Raw genomic sequence first — 23,187 nt, 5'->3', positions numbered from 1 at the left:
TACTGCACCAGCGGCATGCATGTCAAAAAGGTTAAAAATAGCTGACAGGTCAAAAAAGGTTAGCTAAAGTGGGATCAGGCAAATAGTATTACGCTGAATATGCAGTGCGCCCCCACACGTGGCATGTAGGTCCACCGCTGCATAAAACTGCCTTTGAGCAGTAACATGAGGTGAATGTGAATGAGCCCGGTAAAAACATAATAAGGATCAGCTAACTGATACGAAGAAGAAAGGAAAACCTAGGCCAAGACAAACAAATACACAACAGTCGGCTAGCAGAGCTGTGTGCACAAGCTAAACTATAGCTCTCTAGCTTATCGGAAAAGCTGAAACACTTGTACATTCTGTTCACTGACAAGATAAAGAGTGACTATATGTCACAGAATTGTGGCAACGAATGATGTTCGTGTGCGCCTCCCTCCATACCTTTACGGCTTTACCTGCTCGTCCCCAATTCGCGGTAGCAACCGACCCACGTACAAATTCTGCGAAAAGCCTTAAAATTTAAAGGCCAGATTATATTCTAATTTTATATAATTTTGAGCTAAAAAATATAAAAATCAGATTGGATTGTGAAGAGATAGGACCATGATTCATTGCCTCCCTACGCACAATTGATTATAATTTAAAACCAGTTCCATAAGATGCTGCACAAACTATAAAATATGTCATGACTTCATGAGTCAGGAAGACAATCGTTTATCTTTATTTTTCTCTTGAGAGCACTGTAAATGTTTATTATTCAGTCAGTTTTGTGTACAGTGCACTTGTTGCAAAAAATAATGAAAAAAAGGAACCCGTCAGACTGAACGTGAACATGAACAGGGCGAAGCGACGTACTATCGTGGGGTGCATTTTGCACCATAAGAATGGAAAAGACGTAATTATGTAAAAAATTTCACTATATTTGCACTCTATGGATACACTCTATGCACCCACAAGGCAATGCAAGGCAAGCATATTTTCCGGTGGTCATCTCCGCTCTCGTTGTCTTGTGCGTCGCTGTGGCCACCGACATGAGGGCTGGTGTATGCCGCTTGTAACACCCTGCCTCACGGACAGTCCGCTTGGGGCGGCGGACGGTCCGCGACGGCCCTGTTTCAACCACTCCGAGACCGAGGTTCGTCGGTCGCTGCCACGTGCCGACCGTCGAGCTCGTCCCTGGCCATCCCCGTACGCCGCATTGAAGGCGAGCACCTCCCCTCCACCCACCCGCACCCACTCTCTTACTATCTCTCTATCGGTTCACTCTTCCTCTCCCTCCCGACGCCATGAGCGGAGCATGAGCTCCTCCCATTCGCCGGCGGAATCCGCGAGTTCCCCTCCATGGATTTCAAATCCACCGCACCCAAAGCTTAACCACCTCCCTAGCTTCCTCCTCAACCTCTCAAACCATAGCCACAACCCCCACCTCGCCGGGAATCCTGGATTCCCCGGCCGCCGGTTGGAGTTTTGCCCAAATTTGACCTCACCGTGGAACTCCATCGCCCGGTCACCATTTCTTTCGTCCAAGAGCTTGAATCGACGATAAGTAAGCCGCTATTGCTTGTGCTCCCCTCGTTCCTCCTCGTTCACGTTGTTTCCACGCACGTTCTCGACGAGGTCATTTTTACCGCCACGAGCCGCACGTCGCCGACTAGGTTTGGCTTGATTTCTTCGTGTGCGTCACCCATGCTCGTGTGCGCCTCTTCCAGTAGATGGGGTAGTGCTAGCCTCGCCGTCGGTCGGGCCACCGTCGGCGGGAGCGGCGTGCCGCGGCGCTGCGCCGGCCTCACTGGTGGCGCCGCGCGGTGTCAAAAGACAGGAATCGCGGACGGTCTGCCTAGGAGGGCCGGACAGTCAGCAAGTCAGGTTAGAAGAGGTCCAGAGACGATGTTGTCTCTGGTGGGTTTCGCAGGGTTGAACTGCGGACGGTCCACTATTGGAGAGCGGACAGTCCGCCGTAGAGTCTAGAATTTTGTCCAGAGACGTTGTCGTCTCTGGTGGGTTTACAGAGTGAACTGCGGATGGTCCACCAAGGAAGGTCGGACGGTCCGCCGTAGAGTTTAAAATTTGTCCAGAGGCGTCGTTGCCTCTGGTGGTTTTGCGGAGTTAAATTGCGGACGGTCCGCTATTTGGGAGCGGACAGTCCGCCCTATAGTTTTGAAGTTTGTCCAGAGACGTAGTTGGCTCTGGTGGGTCTGCGGAATTGTACTGCGGACGGTCCATCATTTGGGAGCGGACAGTCCGCAGGACATTTCATTTCGAAGTTTAGTGATTGTATAGTTTGTGTTGCACTCAATCATTTCATATGCGTGCATGTTGAAACCGCCGCCGAGGGAGTCATGTATGAGGTGATAGCGGCACCGCAGGAGCAGTTGGATCAAGCCCAGGAGGAGAGGCGTGAGAACCCGGCCCAAGGCCCGTCTGACCCAGCTCTGAGCAACAGCCCGAAGGCAAGCCCCGGTGCACATCCTATTAATTTAAATTATGACAGCTATATATGTATCTATTACTTGTGCACTATGTTTAGGAATTGTTTTGAACCCTAGTTGCATGATCCCTAGGCCTCCCTGAGTTATACTAGTATGTATAGGACGATAGAAGTGCTATGCTTAATGGTTCCCGGTAGAAGACGAGTGATCTCTTGTCACTCGCGAGATATAGGATGTTTAGAAGTCGAGTAATTTCCGGTTACTCGCGAGATATAATATATATATATATATATTCAAATTCCAGTATTTGAGTTATGAATTTGATATGGAACAAAGGGAGGATTGAGACCGGACGGGAAATGATGATGATACATAGGTATAGCAACAGGACAGGGTTCCTGGTTGTCTTACTCCCGTCTGTGTCGATTAAGGACCGGTCGTTGTCGGTAGTGCTGATCGGGGATTGAATTGTACTAACCGCATGCCGGGAGTAGGAGGTAGTCGAAACCGGTAAGCCGAGTACTGCTTTGCTTCGAAAGTACAGAAACCCGCACCCAACTCCTGGGGTAGTCGAGTAGTCGCGAAGAAATGGGGATGCATATGTTTACTTTTGGTGGTCTCACGTTGAGCTCGGCTGACCATATGTCGTTGGGCTGGTTCCTGTAGTTCGAGGCGGGGAGGGGAATGGTTGGCATGTATAGTTCAACGGGGCGAATGCGTGCCGTGTTGGTTAGATTCACATTGCAAGGTTAAATCGAATCGATTCGCCGTGTCTCGCGGATATGAGGGTCTTAATCTCTTTGTCGCATCGTAGTAGTGAGGAGGTGGAACTTTAATGATATATGATGATTATAATTTTTGATTGTTACTTAAATGCTTCACCATATTTTGCTCTAGATATTATGCAAACATTAGCGGATAATTAGTATAAAGAGAATCTTGAGCTAAAACATTGCAATTAAGGATTTACTTTTAGACGTATTTCTGCAAAATAAACCACCAGTCAGAAAGCTATGTATGTCTAGATATGTGGGCTGAGTATACCCAATAGTCGGGTAAGTCTTGCTGAGTATTAGTTGCTCAGGGTTTTGTTGAAATATTATTTCAGGACACCCAGACGTAGACTTCTGTTCTTGTTGCGTTAAATTCATCCGTCGGGACGCAGAGGGATGGGAGGTTGTGGAGCCAGACACTTAGTTAGGGGACTCCTCGGTGTCCACTTGTGGTAGTTGTAGGCCTTTTCCTCTATGCAAACCTTAGTTTGGGCAATGTCAAGTTATAAATTATGTATGTATTCAAACTTGGCTTGTAAAATGTATGGTAGAGTCATATGTATATTGCTGTATTTTTAAATATTTGTTGTGTTTGTACCATCTGCGCTCACTTTCGCGTGAGACTATCAGTGTTGTTTCAATCGGGACGTGGGCTGAGAAAGGACAGTCCAATTAAATCATTAAGCTAATGCGTCCGATGTGCTCAAATAACGGTCATTACACTTAATTACTTAATTGAGAGTTTTACACCACTGGCACGTGAAGCTCCGTCTCAGAGTTCTAGGCGCCAATTTCCCTGTGGATGTCAGACCCTAGTAGTGATTGTTGTGCTTGTCTCGCACCTACTGGCGGTGTAGCTCCACACGGGGGTTTGCACTTCGCTGGCCTGACTACTCTGCCATCATCGACTTCATGTGTTAGAAATCTAGGCAATTTTCGGTATATTTTAATTCCAAAATTAGATGTATAAACTAGCAATATTTCTATGACTTTAAGGAGTAAAAGAAAACATGTGAACATGTTTATACTTATCACACATATAAGCATAAACAATATAAATAACCAAAGTTTTAGGGAGTACCCTAAAGCGGGGCCGTTGCCGGAGGCATTGGCTGCGCTGTTACCAACTGGAGTAGACATCTACTCGGTTGGCCTCAGTCGAAGTAGTCGAACTAAATCGGTGCAGGAAGATGTTCGCAGTGCAGTCCCACGAACGGTCACCAAGATGTAGTCGACGTAGTCGTTCGGCCACCAGAATGTAGTCGACGTAGTTGTTCGGCTCGTCCACCAGGAAGTAGTCGTACAATCGGGCAAAGCCTTAGTATTTTTGAGCAGTCACGCTAAAGCGTTACCCAAAAACCTGATTGCCCGCCTATCCCGTGCAGGATCTCAAGGCGAGCAAGGTTTCAGAGGCCTGCTCACGCTAATTCTGTGCGCGCAGAGATTAGCGTTGGGGAACTCAGTTGTTGCAACTGGAGAGGGAGAAGAGAGGAGCCGAGTTGCCTCAGTGCTCTGGTGCAGGATGGATGAGGGGCATGGCACTCCTTATATAGTGACTCAGGTGCTCAGGTTCGTTGAACCTGGACACCATCAGAGTCATTTAGGTGATGCGGTTATGGCCATTAATTACAGATTTAATTGCACGTTTAATCGCACGATTAATTGCTGTCAACGGCAAAATAGCCATCACATCGCGCCGCGCCGCGCCGCGCCGCGCCGCGCCGCCCGTCCGGCCGGCCGCGCCGCGCCGCGCGGCCACGGCCACGGCCCGGCCCGGCCCGGCGAGGCGAGCGAGCGCGCGCGCGCGTGTGGTTCACCGTCCTCCTCTTACCGGCTTCACAAGTGGTGTATAAGAAGTCCACCTTTTAAGTCGGTTGAGATCCTCCTCAATTCCCGGTACGGAATTAAACATTGATTCCCTAGCATTAATAGTGGGCTTTAAATTCTTTTATTGCTTTAGAATAAATGGGCCAAGCCCATTACTCCAACATCATGCCCCCAGCAGGTTTGTGCTCCCAGCACCATCTGGTCCGGGAGCACTCCGCACATCTACATCAACGGATGACTAAGAGTGAGGGTAAATAATTAATGGAAGTAAGGCTTCGGTGTGATCTTGCGGGGTAAGAAGAAAAAATTGTCCGCAGTCATTAGAGGGGTGCAAATGCACCCCCCCCCCCCGAAAAATGAGAAAACAATAATTATATCTATTTTTTTTACCATATTTACACCTCCGTGAGTCAATTCTATGCGCTTACAAGGCAAGCATATTCCTCTCCACTTTGTTCTAGCTTCATGGCTGATTTTTTTATTTTTTGAAGGACTAGCTTCACTACTGATGATCAGATATCAATCTGAATAGAATGACTATGTTTCAACCATCCAAGCAATCGCCAAAGCCATAATAATTCATCCAAGATCCTGCTAATACATCGAGGACCCACATGCACGCACTCATTGATCTCACTGTTGGTATGTGAACATGATACCGGCGGCCTGATTCTTTGCCGTGTGTAGGGGGTGGGCGGTGGACCCCCGAGCTCACGCACGCACACTTTTGCTGTGTGCTCACATGCCTCATGGAGCTCAACTTAACCATCACCTATGGGGTGGAAGGCCTCCGTCCCAAGACGGAAATTGAACAAGGCAACAAGCTAAGAAACACTAGATAGGGCAACAACGCGCCAAGCTGCCAACGCTGCTACAACTCACCCATCCGCAGCCGCCAGGCAGAATCGATCGAGACGTGTCGAACTGCAGGAACGGTTAAGAGAGAACGGGACAGAGCACTGTGTGCCAATGGATATCTGTTATCTCTTGTCTTCATTTCACTACACTTGCAGTTGAAAAAGAAAGAAGAAAAAAACAGGTAAGTGCATGTGCATGTGGTGGCGACACAGCACAGTGCAGTGCAGTGGAAAGAAGAAGAAAAAGAAGGCGTGACGATGTGTGACATCCGAAAGCGAAACCAAGGCTGGAAAAATTGGCACGGTGCAGTACAAGTCGAGGTGAGCGTGACAAAGGAGAGAATACTACTGATGGAGCTAGCTACCAATCTAGGATGATGCACATGAGTAGTGCTTGTTGCAGTCTGCCGTGCCACTGCCGGCGACCGACCCAGATGCCGTTGCCAATCGAAAAAGTGAGGAAGAATGAAGGGACGATGGAGACGACGACGTACGGTACGGTGTCAGAAACTGAGAATCGATCAGAGAAATCCACGCCATGAGAAATTCAGAAGGCGGGCGCCCCACCCCCACGGGCGGGGACGGGGGCCTTGATGACCTGCAGGATCTGGACCACCTCCGCCATGGACGGGCGGTTGGAGGGGATCTGCGACGTGCACACCATGCCCAGCTTGAGCAGCGGCAGCAGCTCGTCCTCCGGGAAGTCGCCGGCCATCCCGGGGTCGGCGCACTCGAGCGCGTTGCCGTGCTCCAGCAGCACCCGCACCTGGTCCTGCAGCACCACCACGTCGTCCTCCCCGTACTCCACCGCCCGCCGCCCCGTCACCAGCTCCAGGATGAGCACGCCCAGCCCGTAGATGTCGCACTTCTCGTTGACCCGCAGGCTCTGGCACGCCAGCTCCGGCGCCACGTACCCCTGGAACTGGTGCTCCGCCGCCTGCTTGTTGGGCTTGAGCAGCAGCCGCGCCAGCCCGAAGTCGCCCACCACCGGGTTGCACCGCTCGTCCAGGAAGATGTTGCTCGGCTTCACGTTGTAGTGGATCAGCGGCGGCCGGAACGCCTGGTGCAGGTGCGCCAGCCCGCGGGCCGTGCCGGCCACCACCCGGAACCGCTCCTCCCACGTCAGCGGCGGCGCACGCCCGCCGCCGTGGAGCCGCGCCTCCAGGCTGCCGTGCGCCGCGTAGTCGGTGATGAGCAGCTGCAGCTGCGGCGTCCAGTAGTAGCCCCTCAGCGGCAGCAGGTTGGGGTGCTTCGCCTTGCCCAGCACGCGCACCTCTCGGTCGAAGTCGTCGCGGGACTTGACGATGCTCGCCGCCGCTAGCTTCCTGATCGCCACCACCCGCCCTTGCCCGACCGACGCGCGGTACACCGTCCCGAACGCGCCGCGCCCGATCTCCGTCGCCCTGCTCAGCAGCGCGTCGGCGCCGGCGACCAGGTCCTCGGACCGAAGGCTGCTTCCTGGCCCGAACGTCACCACCTTGCCGGCGGCGAGCTTATTGCCGGACGACGGCGACGACGATGACTTATTGTTATTGGTCGAGCTGCTGCTGGTGACGATGCTCTCCAGCTCCTTGTGCTGCTGCTGCTGCTGCTGCTGCTCGGCCGCCTCCTGGGCCCTCCGCCGGGCCGACATGTTGAGCAAGGTGATGACGATGACGCCGAGGATGATCACGAGCGCCGCGCAGATGGCCACCATGGCGGACACGCTTAGGACCCGGCGCTTCCTCGGCAGCCCCGCGCCGTTGGTCTCGAGGTTGTTGTCGCCGCCGCCGTGCGCGTACGCGTTGGGGTCCAGCACCAGCGGCTTGGGCACGTTCATCCTGCACGGCTCCGTCACTACCGGGCTGCAGAGGCCCAGGTTGCCCTCCAGCGCGCTCGTGTCCAGGCTCTGGAACACGCCCGACGCCGGCAGCCGCCCCACCAGCCGGTTGTGCGAGATGTTCACGGCCAGGAGGCTCTCCAGCGCGCCCAGCTGCGGCGGGATCTCGCCGCTCAGCTTGTTGTACTCCAGCCGCAGGATCTCCAGCTTCTTCAGCTCCGAAATGCCCGCCGGGATCGGCCCCGTCAACCCGTTGTGCCCCAAGCTCCTGCACGTTATTATTGAACATGTTCAGTTGTTGTTGTTGTTGTTCAGCAGTCGTCAGACGCGACGCAACACGCAACACGCAACACCAACACCAACGCAACGCAACGCAACTCAACACTCGACTGACTTACAGCAGGTACAGTGACGAACAATTCCCGATGCTGTCGGGGATGGGGCCACCGAGAGAGTTGCCGTCGAGCTGGAGCACGGCGATGAGGCTCCCGGACCCGCAGAGGTCGGCGGGCATCGCCCCGTACAAGCCGGTGCTACGCAGGTCGAGCACCGTCAGGTTGCGGAGCAGGCCGAGCTCCGGCGGAAGCTGCGTGCGGAGGTCGTTGCGGGACAGGTTCAGGTACCGGAGCTTGAAGAAGAGCAGCATCTCCGCAGGGATGCCGCCGGTCAGCTGGTTGCCGGAGAGGTCCAGCCACTGCAGGGTCTCCGCCATCGTCGTGGAGCCGGACGGCAGGGCGCCCGACAGCGCGTTGGACGACATGTCGAGCGTCTCGAGCCCGACGTCGAACAGCGCGTCGGGGATGCTGCCGCTGAGGCTGTTGCCCCGCAGGTGCAGCTCGGCGAGCTTGGCGCACCCGGACAAGGAGGCCGGGACGGAGCCGGAGAGCTGGTTCCTGGATAGGCTCAGGTACCTGAGCGCCTTGAGGTCGCCGAGCGAGTCCGGCAACGTTCCGGTGAGCGCGTTGTCGGACAAATCCAGGTGCTGCACCGCGGCCAGCTTGCCAAGCCAGGCGGGGACGTCGCCGGAGAGCCGGTTGCCGGACGCGGCGAGGTAGACCAGCGAGCCGAGCTGGGCGATGGAGTCCGGGAGGTGGCCGTCGAACGCGTTGGAGCTCAGATCGAGGGTGCTGAGGTGCGGGCACCGGCCGATGTCCTGCGGGACGGCGCCGAAGAACCTGTTGCCGCTGAGGCTGAGGGTCTTGAGGTTGTGGAGCCTGGCGATGCCGTCGGCGACGGGGCCGGAGAACTGGTTGCGCGACAGGTCGAGCGTGCGCAGGCGCTCGAGCGGCCAGAGCGCGCCGGCGAAGTCTGGCGAGCCGGAGAGCTGGTTGCCGGACAGGTTGAGGTGGAGCAGCAGCGGGCTCCTGGGCAGGCCCTCCGGGATCGGGCCGGAGAACTGGTTGCCGGACAGCATGAGGAAGCGGATGGCCGGCGGGAACGCGGGCGGGAGCGGGCCGGAGAAGGCGTTGGCGGTGAGGTCGAGGTAGCGCAGGGAGGCGAGGAGCGCGACGTCGCCGGGGAGCGGGCCGGAGAAGGCGTTGTAGGAGAGGTCGAGCGAGCGGAGGGAGGTGAGCAGGGAGAGGCCCGGCGGGAGCGGGCCGGAGAGGTTGTTGCGGGCGAGGTTGAGCTCCTGGAGCGCGGGGAGGCGGTCGAGGCCGCGCGGCATGGGGCCGGATAGCGCGAGGCCGGAGAGGGAGAGGCGGAGGACCCGGGAGGTGGCCGGGTCGCACTCGACGCAGCGCCAGCCGCAGGGCGTGGCGTCAGACTCGGTCCACGTGGCCAGCGCGCCGGACGGGTCGGAGAGCGCGCTCTTGAAGACCACCAGCCCCAGCACCTCCTCGTTCACCGGCATCGGCATGTCGGCGGCGGCGCGCGCGGTCGCTGGAGCGCCGCCAATGAACAGCAGCAGCAGCAGCGTTAACGGGAACAGGCGCTGGAGCAGCAGTAGGCTGGCAGGAGGGGAAGTAGGGGCCATGATTTCTGCAGCTGCTATGCTAGCTGCCGCGTTCAGAATGTTTCCGGGACGGGATAGATATGGTGGCGGTGGCGGTGGTAGATCTAGTGGCAATGGCATGGAGGAGGAGGTGGTACAGTGGCCAGTGGGGCGGAGAGGTGTGTGTGCATGGTGGAGGGCGCGGCGACGGAGGAGGGCGTCTTTGGATTGGCGTGCGTGGAGTGGAGGGAAGGCAAGGCAAGGGGTTTGCATTGCAGCCCGTGACTCGGTGGAGGAGGAGGGTAGGTTTGGACAGATAGAAAGCAACAAAAGACTTCACGTTCTCGGGTCCTCGAGTTGGCCATGGCCGATGGCCCTGCTCCCTCCCTGCCGCTGGTCGGTGGGGTCGCCGGAGGAATCCGGCTCGCCGGAACACGACATCGCACGGCGATTGAGGCGACGGACGGTGCGCGCATTCGCTAGGCGGCAGCTGCTTGAGGTGGAATGATTAAACAAGAGGATCATCGCGCCGGTCGTTTTTAATTTACGCGCCGGGGGGGGGGGGGGGGGGCGAAACAGCCGAGAATCACATCGAAAGCTACTCGGCTTTTGTTAATCCTGATCACGGGTTCAAAATGCGTGATGGATCTCCCATCCCCCCAAGTGGACTGGCACCCATCTGGCCGTCCCAGGAAGAGCATGCAGGGTCCACGACTCCATTCATCAGTTCTGTTCTCAGTATGGAAGCTGAAAAGGGATGAGCCTTCCGCATCACAGCTTCTGCCAGATGGCATTACTACAAAGCCGTAACGGAAGCTGACATTTCATATATGGCTCGCACAGATTATTTCATTTCCATCATGGGGGCACATCACATGTATACATACATTTTTGAGTGGCAGCCATCCCCATACTTTATCCAGATCAGTATGTATTTGGTACCATCCGCCACATGAGCCGTTACCAAGTTCAAATGCCTCTACAGTCTGCACACGTGGCCAGTAGTATATTTGGATTCTGCACTATACTCTCTACATGTACGCAACCTTCTATATTATGTATGTAATGGTAAAGGAGAACGCACTCGCGTAGGTACAATTATCCTCTCACCTTGCTGTTAGCTGCACTTGGAGGAAATGCTTCTGTTCTGAGAGGAGAACACAACCATCAGTGCCCTACCCAGCTTAGAATTCTGGCACTGGACTGATATAACTGCAAAAACTGTTGCATCAATCGCGCGGGCCATCAAATGACTGGGATTTCCTCAAGTTCCAGTGGAGGCCCTCATGGATGCTGCGGAGGAAATCGGTCGTTGAGTCCATCAGGCAGGCTGTGGGCACAGGCCAAGGAGATATGCTGCAGATCAGAGCGTCGCCAGGTGATAGCTGCTTTCGATCTTTGCCATCGAAAGATGCCCAGGCAGACCCCCTGCTATTGTAAGGCACTTGAACGCGCAGAGTCACGTATTCAGGCAGTATCAAAGGTCTGAATGACAAGGAATGCGGGCAGATTGGGGTGAAAAGGATCCCTGGGACCTGCATACACCAGCTAAACATTAGACACCACGGCGAAATGGCGAGCCACAGGCACATGACTGGTGTAGCAATCCAAAAATTAAGACTGCAATTTAGCAAGAAATGCTAAGGTTTACAGATATAATTTAGGGAATACCTGCGGATGGACCATGGACCCTCCAGCTGCTAGTGAATATGCTGTGCTTCCAGATGTAGTTGAAATGATTAGTCCATCTCCTTGTACACAAGTAACAAAAGAACTGTCGCAGTAGCATTCCAGGTAGGTAAGGTAAGATGATATTCCTCGGTCGATTGTGACTTCATTTAACACTAAGATTGGCTCCTCGGTCACGAGTTCATCCTTTGCTGCATCACGGATTACATGGCACTGCAGACGGTTTCTCAGTGTGATGCTAAATGGTCCGTTCAGCACATTGTCTAAGCAATCACGGTATTGCTCGCTCGCTGAAAGAACATGTCAAGGACAACGCAACAGATAAAAATGAGACAGTCAATTAGAGAGAAGAAAGCTTCACGTGCCATTTATTTTCCAACAGAAATGGGTTTCCTAAGATCAAGCAAAATCCAGCCATTCTAGCTATTACTGGATAGAGCGTGCCAGCATTGATGATAAAGGATACGGAAAGGTGTCATGAAGCCCAGTGATCCAAGGGAGAATGCAACAACTGGTGGAACTGGTCCTTTGAACAATGATGCAGCCTGTTAAGAGGGACCAAGTCAATTCCTAGTTTCAGTAGCAGAGCATTGAGTAAACTAAAACTAAATGAAAGTACAAATCCAAATCAGAATGTGAGAAGCAATAAGTTCTTATTATCAGAATAAGCATTGTTCGATCAGAAGACTCCAGTAGTTGAGGCAGCCAGGCAGCATGCAAAAGACTAACAATACAACAACAACATAGTCTTTTTTCCCAAGCAAGTTGGGGTAGGCTAGAGATGAAACCCGAAAGAAATAAGTTCAAGGTTCAGGCACATTGATAGCTAGTCTCCAAGCGCTCCTATCCAAAGCTATCTCTTTAGAGATATTCCAATCCTTAAGGTCTCTCTTAACCGACTCATCCCACGTCAGTTTAGGTCTACCTCTACCCTTCTTTACATTGTCGACCCGCTCAAGAACCCCATTACGCACCGGCGCCTCAGGAGGCCTTCGTTGGACATGTCCAAACCATCTCAGCCGATGCTGGGTAAGTTTCTCCTCAATTGGTGCCACTCCGACCCTATCCCGAATAACTTCGTTCCGGACTCTATCCCTCCTTGTGTGCCCGCAAAACCACCGCAACATCCGCATCTCTGCTACACTCAGTTGCTGGACATGTCGCCTTTTTGTAGGCCAACATTCAGCACCGTATAGCATCGCCGGACGAATTGCTGTCATATAGAATTTGCCTTTTAGCTTTTGTGACACCCTCTTGTCACAAAGGATGCCAGAAGCTTGCCGCCATTTCAACCAGCCAGCTGAAATTCTATGCCTAACATCTTCATCAATGTCGCCATCCTTTTGTAGCACCGATCCTAAATACCGAAAAGTATCCTTCTGGACCACCACTTGTCCATCTAGACTAACGTCTCCCCCCTCATGCCTAGTCGCGCTGAAATCGCACATCATGTACTCGGTCTTGGTCCTACTAAGTCTGAACCCTTTCGACTCTAACGTGCGTCTCCACAGCTCTAACTTCCTATTAACCACTGCCCTACTCTCGTCAACTAGCACCACATCATCAGCAAAGAGCATACACCAAGGGATCTCACCTTGTATATCTCTTGTGACCTCATCCATCACTAAAGCAAATAAATAAGGGCTCAATGCTGACCCCTGGTGTAGGCCTATGTTAATAGGAAAGTTAGTGGTGTTGCCATCACATGTCCGGACAAACGTCGTCGCATCCTTGTACATATCCTTAATGAGGGTAATGTACTTAGTTGGGACTTTGTGCTTCTCCAAGGCCCACCACATGACATTTCTCGGTACTTTGTCATATGCCTTCTCAAGGTCAATGAAGACCATGTGCAAGTCCTTCTTCTGTTTCCTATATCTCTCCATCAATTGTCGTATTAAGAAAATCGCCTCCATGGTTGACCTTCCAGGCATGAACCCAAATTGGTTTTGGGTCACACTTGTCACTCTTCTTAGGCGATGCTCGATAACCCTCTCCCAAAACTTCATCGTATGGCTCATCAGCTTAATCCCATGGTAGTTAGTACAACTTTGAACATCACCCTTGTTTTTGAAGATAGGTACTAATATACTTCTCCTCCATTCTTCCGGCATCTTTTTGACAGAAAAATGAGATTAAAAAGCTTAGTTAACCATACTATTGCTCTATCTCCTAGGCATCTCCACACCTCAATGAGGATACCATCAGGGCCCATCGATTTACCTCCCTTCATCCTCTTCAAAGCCTCCCCGATCTCTACCTCCTGAATTCTCCTAACAAAACGTCTGTTGGTATCGTCAAAAGAGTCATCTAACTCAAGGGTAGGGCCCTCACTCTCCCCATTAAACAACTTGTCGAAGTACTCTCTCCATCTATCCATGATCTCCTCATCCTTCACTAGCAGTCGATCTGTCCCATCCTTAATGCATTTGATTTGGTTGATGTCCCTTGTCTTCCGCTCGCGGATCCTAGCCATCCTATAAATGTCCTTCTCCCCTTCTTTCGTGTCTAACCGCTGATACAGGTCATCATACGCCTTACCCTTTGCTACATTCACAGCTCGCTTTGCAACCCTCTTCGCTAATTTATAGCCCTCGATGTTGGCTGCACTCTTGTCAAGGTGGAGATGCTTGAAACACTCCTTCTTCTCCTTAATAGCCCTTTGCACCTCGTCATTCCACCACCAGGTGTCTTTCCCCTCCTGTTTGCCTCCCCTACTCACGCCAAACACCTCTGAGGCCACCTTCCGAACACATGTTGCCATCTTTAGCCACATGTCATCTGCGTCTTCTCCTTCTTCCCAAGACCCCTCACCTAGCATCCTTTCCTTAAACGCTCGTGCCGCTTCCCCTCTAAGCTTCCACCACTTTGTTCTCGCAATCTTGACACGTTTGTCCCGGTGGACACGTACCCGAAGACGAAAGTCCGCCACCACAAGCTTGTGTTGAGGGACAACACACTCCCCAGGTATCACCTTACAATCTAAGCAATCACGTCTATCCTCCCTCCTAGCAAGGATAAAGTCGATCTGGCTCGAGTGTTGTCCACTACGAAACGTCACAAGATGGGATTCCCTCTTCTTAAACACGGTATTCGCTATCAACAAGTCGTAGGCTAACGCGAAGTTCAACACATCCTCCCCCTCTTGACTCCTGCTACCATACCCAAAACCCCCGTGCACTCGCTCGAACCCTACATTAGTCGCACCCACATGGTCGTTGAGATCTCCTCCTATGAAGAGTTTCTCGCTGGTAGGCACGGTACTAACCATGCTATCTAGATCTTCCCAGAACTGCATCTTGATGCTCTCACTAAGGCCTACCTGAGGGGCATAGGCACTGATCACATTCAAAACCGAATCTCCAACTACCAACCGGATTAGGATAATCCGGTCGCCTTGCGTTCTAACCTCTACGACTCCATCCTTAAGGCTCCTATCAATCAAGATGCCTACACCATTCCTACCCGGAGTTGCTCCCGTGTACCAAAGCTTGAAGCCAGTATTCTCAACCTCCTTCACTTTCTGGCCCTTCCATTTAGTCTCCTGAACGCATAGAATATTTACACGCCTCCTAATTGCTACATCAACTAGCTCTCGCAACTTACCCGTTAGGGACCCTACGTTCCAGCTACCTATACGAATCCTAATTGGCTCGGCTAGCTTCCTTACCCTTCGCACCCGTTGAGGGAAGTGCGAAGACCCTTGCTCATTTTTCACTACACCCGGGCGTAGATGTAGCGCGCCATTCAGGTGACGACCCGACCCTTGCTCACTTATCATCGTACCCAGGTCATGATACGACGCGCCCTTGGGGGGATGGCGACCCGGCCCTTGCCCATTTATCACCACACCCGGGTTCCGATGTAGCGCGTCACTAAGAGGGTTACGCCCCAACGAGTTTCTTGTGGGTTTCAAATCCATTAGAGTGGCTATTTTTATGCTGGTTTGCCAAAACCTAACGCAACCCTCCTCCTTTATCCGGGCTTGGGACCGGCTATGCTGAGACGACTATGGAGAGAGAGAGTACTCTATGCAAAAGACTAACAATAAAACATCTAAAAAATGAAACAGGTAAACTACTAAGGTGAGTGAATTGTATTAGTACTCTACGCTTTGATATTGAAAAGTCAGCACATGATTATGAATTTTGTAGTAATAGTAAGAATTACCATCTTTCATTTGCAAAAAGAAGAGACCATCTTTCAATAAAAATAAGGCTACTGTAAATACTGTCTCGGAACAGTACAAGCTTAAGTGTCTGGAAGCTAAGTTGTAATTGAACGCAATAGTCTCCCATAGCGAACTTAAGGCATGGACCAAAAGGACTTAGCAAGCTAACAAACTGATATGATGCCAGGGTCCAAGTAGTTTTGAATGATTGGTGCACAGAACATGTAATAGATTGTTTTGCATATTTTATATCTAGGAAAAACTAAAAAGAAATAGGATATTGCAGACAATGTTTTATGAATCTAGTTATTTTCTTGCCAATCTAGCCAACAAACACAAACCTGAAGGTGCCACTACATCAAGAAGGATAAAGAAAAAAAAATGTTTTGGACTCCATATAACATTTTGCAAGGATGCATCACAAAAGAAACTGGATGCGTACCCACAGAACAGTTCCATCACCGCCAAGAGTTACAATGAGATCAACCTTCGTGTGCAGCAGCTTTATCTCCTCATCTATAAGAACTTTCTAATTAGTTGGGTAGAACACGGGAAATGCTATGTCAATAAACAAACGGTAGGAATTACATAGTAGATCTCAAACTTGACCATAAGAAAGTACAAGATGAATAATGTTGATAAATGAAATACTACAGCAGAAAAATATGTTTTACACTAAATGTACTAAGTCATCATAATAAGGAACTAATTTAAGGGTTGTAATTGTAAGAGAGCTGTAGCACATGTAGCATGCACGACTCAAACATTTTAGCTGTGCTCAGTTTAGCCAAAGAATATTTTAGCCTAAAATAGAGTGGCGTAGTATGACTTTGTTAAGATGTGATAAGGCCGACTTTGAGCACCATAACCACAATACTAAGCATCACAGATTACAGCGGTAAATAGGATAATACAACATCTACATATAAAGTCTAGCAAAAACATGTATATGCCTATCAATTCACATCATAAAAATGAAAAACATCTTGATTAATTTATGTTTTGAACTGCAAGATCTGGAGCACATCGAAGAAGTACATCGCATGAGTTAAACCTCTTACCATTATCCCATGTTTGGATGAAATTGTAAGAGGAATCCTCTGTTAGAAGCTCCTTGCTAACACGTGGCTCAACAAAGACATTTATATTTTTATGCTCCTTAAGCCATCTGTGCAAAAAAATAACTGAAACCTTTCAGTTACTTGAGTCAATACAGAGGTTATGTGCAATGGCATTTAACCATATAAGTTGTGATCACATTAGTCACAAACAAGATATTAAGGGTATTGGTTCCTAAAAATGTTAGATTGATTATTTAAAGCAAGTGATTATAGTACAGGGTGACGACATAAATTTGTAATCCTCAATTCAGAAATATGGAAAAATTCATAAGCATGCTCATGGAAAAGTAATGGTGGTGCAAACTGCAAAGCAGGGAAGAGAACACACCTGACCATTTCTGCACAAAGAACACGCACAGAGTTGGAATTAGGCTTGGTTATAAAAAGTACTGTTTGTGGTTGTGATTCCCATTTCAGTAAGATCTGAAAGCAAAGTATTTGTCATCAGTGAAAGAGAGAAGAGCAAAAGTTGTTTGGTCAAGAATTTTTTGACCAACTTCTCTTCCATTCCAAAATGAATTGAACAAAACTAAAGAACCAACCTGCTTATTGCTCCGTTCTGCTGTTGTTATATCACCTTTTTCAAAGGACACAAAATCATGCTTATGCTGGCCATTTTTATCCCCATTACATCCCCATGAAAGTTTAAATGATGCCTTTCTCCCAACCATCTTGTGATTAGGTCTTGGGATAGGTCCAGGAACTTTGTCCTGGAGAACCTCATGCGAACATATACCATGTTTTCCACAACATCCTAATTGATCAGATGCAGCTGTGTCCAGGGTTAGTTGACTGGCCAGTTTGTCTAAGTCATTACTGATACAACTGCCACAGCCTGCATAAGTAGCATTCCAGTTATTCAAGAGGAGCAAATAGTATCGATACGCAAAGTTTAATTATATAGCATCCCACAATGCAATATTTTTATTGGCAATTTTGAGATCCATTCAATGACACCAAGTTAACCCCCACCCCCTCCAGTCACAAAAGGCAAATCTTATGAGAAGCATGTTGAACATCCCAGGGGCCAGAGCCCAAAATTTGCTAAACCTGCACCTTGTTGGACAGGCCTATCCATGTGTAGTAACTCACTTGGACCACCAATGGGTAACCTGGAGTTGCTGTTTATAAACCCACAAGCACTATGAGGTTATTACCTTAAACTTCAAACTTGGTATTTGACACTCCAGGTTTCACTGACATGTGGTCGCAGAACCCATATGTGAGACATGTAGTTTACAATCCTAAATTAAGTAATTAACACACTACTGTGTGACATATTTGAATTATTCCCTCAACTTGTGCCTGGGAGTTCAGTGTGCTGTCGATCATTTCTAAGTTTGACCAGAAATATATTTTTAATCTAGATTAACAAAATAATATACAAAAGTTGGATGTGGTATGGATGCATCCAAAATGTAAATCCTACAGCATTCCAGATATACAGAAGTAAAGATTGAAGACCAATGGAATGTACGAAACAATTTAAAGGAGATGTCATCTTTATTCATTCATCACTATAGATAGTTTTAGGAGACAAATAAACATAACAAGGTACTAACAAACATAACTGTAAGGGGGAAGCTGGTCATCTTGAGCTATTTTCCTAGTTTCTATATGCCTAAACATCAAATAAAAAACAAAGAGCGGCTTGTAGAAATAGTCATCAAAATCAAACGCATAAATCTCACCTTTGATTTTACTCTGTTGCTTGTGGGCCATCTCTAATTCATACTTGTGTTTCCACTCTGCCGCCTCTGCTTGAGCAGCAGCCTTGCCTTCAGCCACTCGTCGTAAGGCTTTTGCAACAGCTTCAAATTCGCATAATTATACAAATTATTATTTCGATAGTAAGTGGAAAGCTCTACATCTGCTTTACATTTAGGCTTCATGCAAAGAACAAAGTATGTCTATCCTTACTTCTCATAGCCTCTGAAAACTCAACAAGGTGTGCATCGGTTGACTTGATAGGAGTTTGAGCAAGGAATTCATAAGCAGCTTTCTCTGCTTCTAGTGAACTAACAGTAGAACTAGCTGTAGAGATGGATCCATTTTCACTTTGATGTGAGGCCATGACATCTAATCTCTCGTCAGAAACCTGAAATACAAGCAGGTCTGTCAATGAAAGTGTAACTGTGTAAGACAATTGGGCATCTGATAGCTGTAGAACACCACATTTCTCTTTTTCATTATGAATGAATCAACTGCCACCAGAATTATATGTATCCGGACTTGTGTAGGTCTGTAATGAGATGTTTAGTTTAGCTTAGTTTAGCCTCACAGATCAAGCCTTGAGAGGAGAACAATTCAGATTTAGACCCATCAAAACTTTTGAGCGATGTAACTAAGGCACTATGCTCTCACTGGCTTCAAGTTTTATTTGAAAGGACTAAAGTAAAGTTTAACCCAACAAAAATGCTGATCGGGTTATTTAGCAATTCGAAGATTAAATAAGTTCAGACTGCAAAATAGTCCAATATTAAAATTTGAAGATATTAGATTTTCTGCAGGCAACCAAGTGGTTTAGCCGCATTCACTCATGGGCATGACTGGAGTTTGCAACAGCGACTTTCAAGATGAAATCAAGTTTCACATGTTGTGAAATGGTTGTACTAAATACAAAAAACATTAAAATCAATGTTTCACCACAGAATGGGGAAATCTGTCTTCTCCATTTGGTATTTTTGGCACCGAAAATCTCTGAACTTACACGATAAGTAAGTAACTGAAAAAGCTTGTCACTGAGTCCTAAAAACAGAAGACGTTAAACTCAAGGACACTCCAGTCAGTTACTAAGCTACCCTACATATTACGCAATCACGCGAAGCTACGAGACTGCATCGAAATGGTCACACATTTTGGCTATCTGTTAGTCCGCACGTACCGAGTCGACCAATGATCTGATGCTTGGAGCAGCTGGGACTGGGATTGGAATCGGCGGCGGGCTGAAGCTCCGGAACTTGGCATCCGACTGCACAAGCTGAATTTCCTCGGGGGATGACGCCTCCTGTCACACAGAAACCACACATTCATCAGAAACCAGCTAAACCAAACATTTCGTCGAGCTCGAAAATTCAAAAAGTAGCTGCGCAACTGGAAGCAAATTGGGCAGAATTTGGGGCGCCCAGCCGCCAAAACCTCGCAAGGAGTCGCCCCAACTAGCACGGGTAGATCAGGGGCGCGCGCATACCTTGTCGGCGAGCTCGTCGAGCGACATGACGCTGCGATCCAGTCCTCCTCGCCGTCGCAGGAACTTGTCCCGCTCTGCTCTTAGCTTTCGCTTGCCCGGGGACGGGCGGGGCAGTGTACGTGGTCTCCGATTCGCGAGGGGGGCAAAGAGGTGGGTGGCGGACGGGTGGGTGGGTGAGAGGCGACGACGCCGCGGCCGGTGAGGAGCACCACCTCCCCCCGCCGCGGCTATTTATCAGCTCCAGGTTTGACGCCAACGGGGGCTGACCGGTGGGGCCCGCTTGCAGTGGGACGCTGGTCGACGCGTGCTGGCAAGGGAGGGGCATGGCGTGTGGAGCCTTCGTGGCTACTGCCGGGGAACGAAACGGTCGGTGGGTCCACCCGCTTCGCACCCCCCCCCCCCCCCCCCGCTTTTGGGAATTGATAATTAATAATAATCAATTAACCCCAACATTTGTGGAGACAATCGGAGAATCCGTTGAAAGAACACTTTATTTGGTTGGTTGCGCGGGCACCTCAACTTGATGAAATTCTAGGGTCTTTTTAGGACGATGAAATTCTATGTTTATATACTAATCTAGTCTAAAATACTAGTACACTTTCATAGAAAATAGGGACTTTTGTCTAGATCATATTATATTTCTGTGATTTTGTTTGTAGAACATTAAACAAGGGGGGAATGTAACACCCCTATGTTGATTAACTAGTTAAATATGCATGTGCGGTTTAGTTACCAAAGTGAACTCCCTAGACTCCCAAGCACCTCTAGGAACAAACCCCACCCCAACCCGTGGCCGGAATCGCCGGCGGCGAACTCGCCGGTGAGCCTCGGCCGTGTCGCGGACGGTCCGCCAGCTCCTGACGAAAACCAACAGAGCCTCTGCACGAGTTCTGGCCTTTCAAGATTTGAAAGGCGGACAGTCCGCTCAACCCACGCAGACGGTCCGCGATTTAGTCAAAGAGCATGTTTTCCACCCAACACGGTCCGCGACTGATCGGCGGACGGTCCGCCACTCGGTCCGCCGTTCAGACCGGACGGTCCGCTTCCCTAACCCGGATGGTCCGCAATTATCTGTTCAGCACCCTTTCACTCATTCATGTACCACCCACCTTTATACCTTATGTCCAGTCTCTATACTATAGTTTAGCCTTGTTAAAGCATGCATTCTCCTGTCATTAGCAATCATTGCACGCATTCATAGCATGCTCATTTCTCAAACATCATTTGCATTCGTGTAGAGACCGTGACACCAGAGCAAGAGGAGGGTGAGCCGGAACCCGTGGGAGACGACGCTTCTTTTGAGACTCAAGGCAGGCACCTATGCATTCTTACTCCCTATTTTGGATCAATCAAGTATATATGTCTTGTTTGTGCATGAGTTACTATACATTATCTATATATATCCATGCCTGCTCAGAACCTATTTGATGCATTACCAACCTTGTCTAGAATAACCCCTTCTAGTTGAGTATGTTTGTTAGGTGTCACGAACCTTGTGCTTAGCCTTGCATAGTTTCGGTAGAAGTCGAGAGGTGGCAAGGTCACCACCGCTCGCGAGTTATAGGATATAATGTTTGATTCTACTTAGCTAGACAATGGTGAATAAAGATTGAGCAACAATGAATGATGATTCGGACTTGGGCAAGTAGGGTAGAGCCATGTTGAGAGTGGAACTCAAATGGTTAGGCTTGCTTGAGTTGATTAAGGACCGATGCGTAATCGCTTTGATACTTGAGCACTTTTTCCGTACGAACCACATGCTTAATGATGGGAAGGTAAGCCAACTAGCATGAGTCACACCTTGCCTTGATCGGATTCGGTGCGAGTCGTGATGAAGTTTGATCGGCGGTTCCGGTGCACTTGTCCTTCCCGGCCGTTCGCTCATAGCCGGTTGTGTTTGTGTGAAAGTTTGAGGAATGAATCAACACTTATCTTTGACCATGGGTATGGTCGTTGGTCTTGTCCTCATGTGGGTAAAGTTGTACACCCCTGTAGGGTTTTTGATCTATTGCAATAGCCGTGCTCTCGGACATTGAGCACGCTCTTGTACTTTGACTTTAACGTAGAGTTACCGATGAAATTCATGGAAGATTGAGCTTATGATACATGAACACTTTACTTATGTAATTGTTTGATGCATGTTTTAGAGATCATAGATGCTCTGCCTTTTGCTTATTACAACTTGATCAAAGTTAGATACTTTTATGCAAAAGTTAAATACCATACCCTATCCTTGCTACTATCCCAATACATTCTCCTTGAGGTCGGGATATATATATATCCATGTTGGATAAGTCCTGCGAGTACCCTTTGTACTCATGGTGCTATCGTTAAGTTGATGCAGGTGATGCGCAGCCGGATGCCGTGTTCGGTTACTTCTACCCCGCGGACGGAGGTACGGGTGAGGAGTAAATGGCCGGTGGCTATGTGAAGGGCATTATCAGCATATAATGTTACCTTCTTATTTTGTGATATGTATGGAGTGCTAGTAGTAGAATTTTCCGCTGCAAAAACTCTGAAGACTTGTTGTATTAAATTTTGAACCGCTTTGTAATATAATCTCGTGTGTTGGACGTGCCTATGTAATGGTATTACTGTTGTGCTCGTGGAGTGTGTTTAAATCTTGGACGGTGCTCATGACATATTCCAAGGACTACCGGGGTTGGTTCTCTCTAATTAAGTTGATCAATGGACGATGACTCGATTAGTCGGGTTTCTCACAGAAAAGGTCTAAAGGGTCTACGTATGGTGATTTTTTTTAAACGTATGGGGCATCTCTGCAGCACCAATCTCTCGCGTCCGCACGGCATGCCTGCCATAGCCGCGCGTAGGGGCTCACCTATGAAGATCACCTCGTTGCGATGCTTCCATAAGTTCCAACAAACGAGCAGGAGGATGCTGGAGACAACCACCAGAAGACGTTTCTTGAGATAATTATTTGCAAGTCTTGACTGACTAATTCCAGTCTTTTGCTAACTATATTTCCGCTAAGCGCATTCCTACTCCAGTGATGTGTCTTCATCCACAGAAAAACGATGCATGGTTTACCAGGCACCACCATAAAAGACCGAGAGAGAGAGAGAGAGCCTCATGTTTCCGGAATAGTCGCGGCGAAACAGTCAGTGCAAAAGCATTGTCAAAAGTCTTGGTCGGCGGCTGGGAAATCCTAAAGGTTGGTGAGAACAAAATCTCTTGCGATTACAATACAGTGGGGGTGGTTGGCAACAATCCACGAGCATGCAGATGCAGAGGTGACAAGTCTTGCGAGCTCCGGCGGGGACGAAAGAGAATGACGATTTGCTAGTTAGACTCGCTGAAAAGTAGCGGACTGAATCGCTTGGGAGCACGATAAAGGGTTTCAGACTTTCAGGTGGGATTCCTCTGTTCTCGCCA

The 23,187-nt window shown here is 49.4% G+C and overlaps 2 protein-coding genes across 2 annotated transcripts; both read right to left on the bottom strand.

Moving 5' to 3' along the window:
• Positions 1-5,963: 5,963 nt before the first annotated feature.
• Positions 5,964-9,904, bottom strand: LOC120709293 (probably inactive leucine-rich repeat receptor-like protein kinase At3g28040). The gene is made up of 2 exons (XM_039994874.1): positions 8,089-9,904; positions 5,964-7,958 (listed from the first exon to the last, which is right to left on the bottom strand). The coding sequence occupies exons 1-2, from the start codon at positions 9,894-9,896 to the stop codon at positions 6,419-6,421; spliced, it is 3,348 nt and encodes a 1,115-aa protein (XP_039850808.1). The 5' UTR covers positions 9,897-9,904; the 3' UTR covers positions 5,964-6,418.
• Positions 9,905-10,445: 541 nt separating this feature from the next.
• On the bottom strand, positions 10,446-20,031 carry LOC120709292 (probable NAD kinase 1). Its single transcript, XM_039994873.1, has 11 exons — positions 19,795-20,031; positions 19,489-19,611; positions 18,525-18,702; positions 18,296-18,415; positions 17,147-17,439; positions 16,933-17,027; positions 16,545-16,651; positions 15,926-15,999; positions 11,779-11,857; positions 11,295-11,602; positions 10,446-11,158 (listed from the first exon to the last, which is right to left on the bottom strand). Exons 1-11 carry the CDS (start codon positions 19,819-19,821, stop codon positions 10,853-10,855), a joined length of 1,710 nt encoding a protein of 569 aa, XP_039850807.1. The 5' UTR covers positions 19,822-20,031; the 3' UTR covers positions 10,446-10,852.
• Positions 20,032-23,187: the final 3,156 nt, after the last annotated feature.

Source organism: Panicum virgatum, chromosome 5K, assembly GCF_016808335.1.
Source record: "Panicum virgatum strain AP13 chromosome 5K, P.virgatum_v5, whole genome shotgun sequence".
NCBI classification, from domain to species: Eukaryota; Viridiplantae; Streptophyta; class Magnoliopsida; order Poales; family Poaceae; genus Panicum; species Panicum virgatum.
This window is presented reverse-complemented; position numbering and strand designations above follow the sequence as displayed.

Excerpts from the sequence above, each read along its gene's own strand:
- LOC120709293 (XM_039994874.1), bottom strand. The coding sequence starts at position 9,896 with ATGCAAACCCCTTGCCTTGCCTTCCCTCCACTCCACGCACGCCAATCC. Across the intron at positions 7,959-8,088 it reads TGTTCGTCACTGTACCTGCT|GAGCTTGGGGCACAACGGGT; the intron begins GTAAGTCAGTCG and ends AATAACGTGCAG.
- LOC120709292 (XM_039994873.1), bottom strand. The coding sequence starts at position 19,821 with ATGTCGCTCGACGAGCTCGCCGACAAG. Across the intron at positions 18,416-18,524 it reads GTTTTCAGAGGCTATGAGAA|CTGTTGCAAAAGCCTTACGA; the intron begins GTAAGGATAGAC and ends GCGAATTTGAAG. Across the intron at positions 16,652-16,932 it reads CTTTGTGCAGAAATGGTCAG|ATGGCTTAAGGAGCATAAAA; the intron begins GTGTGTTCTCTT and ends TTTTTTGCACAG.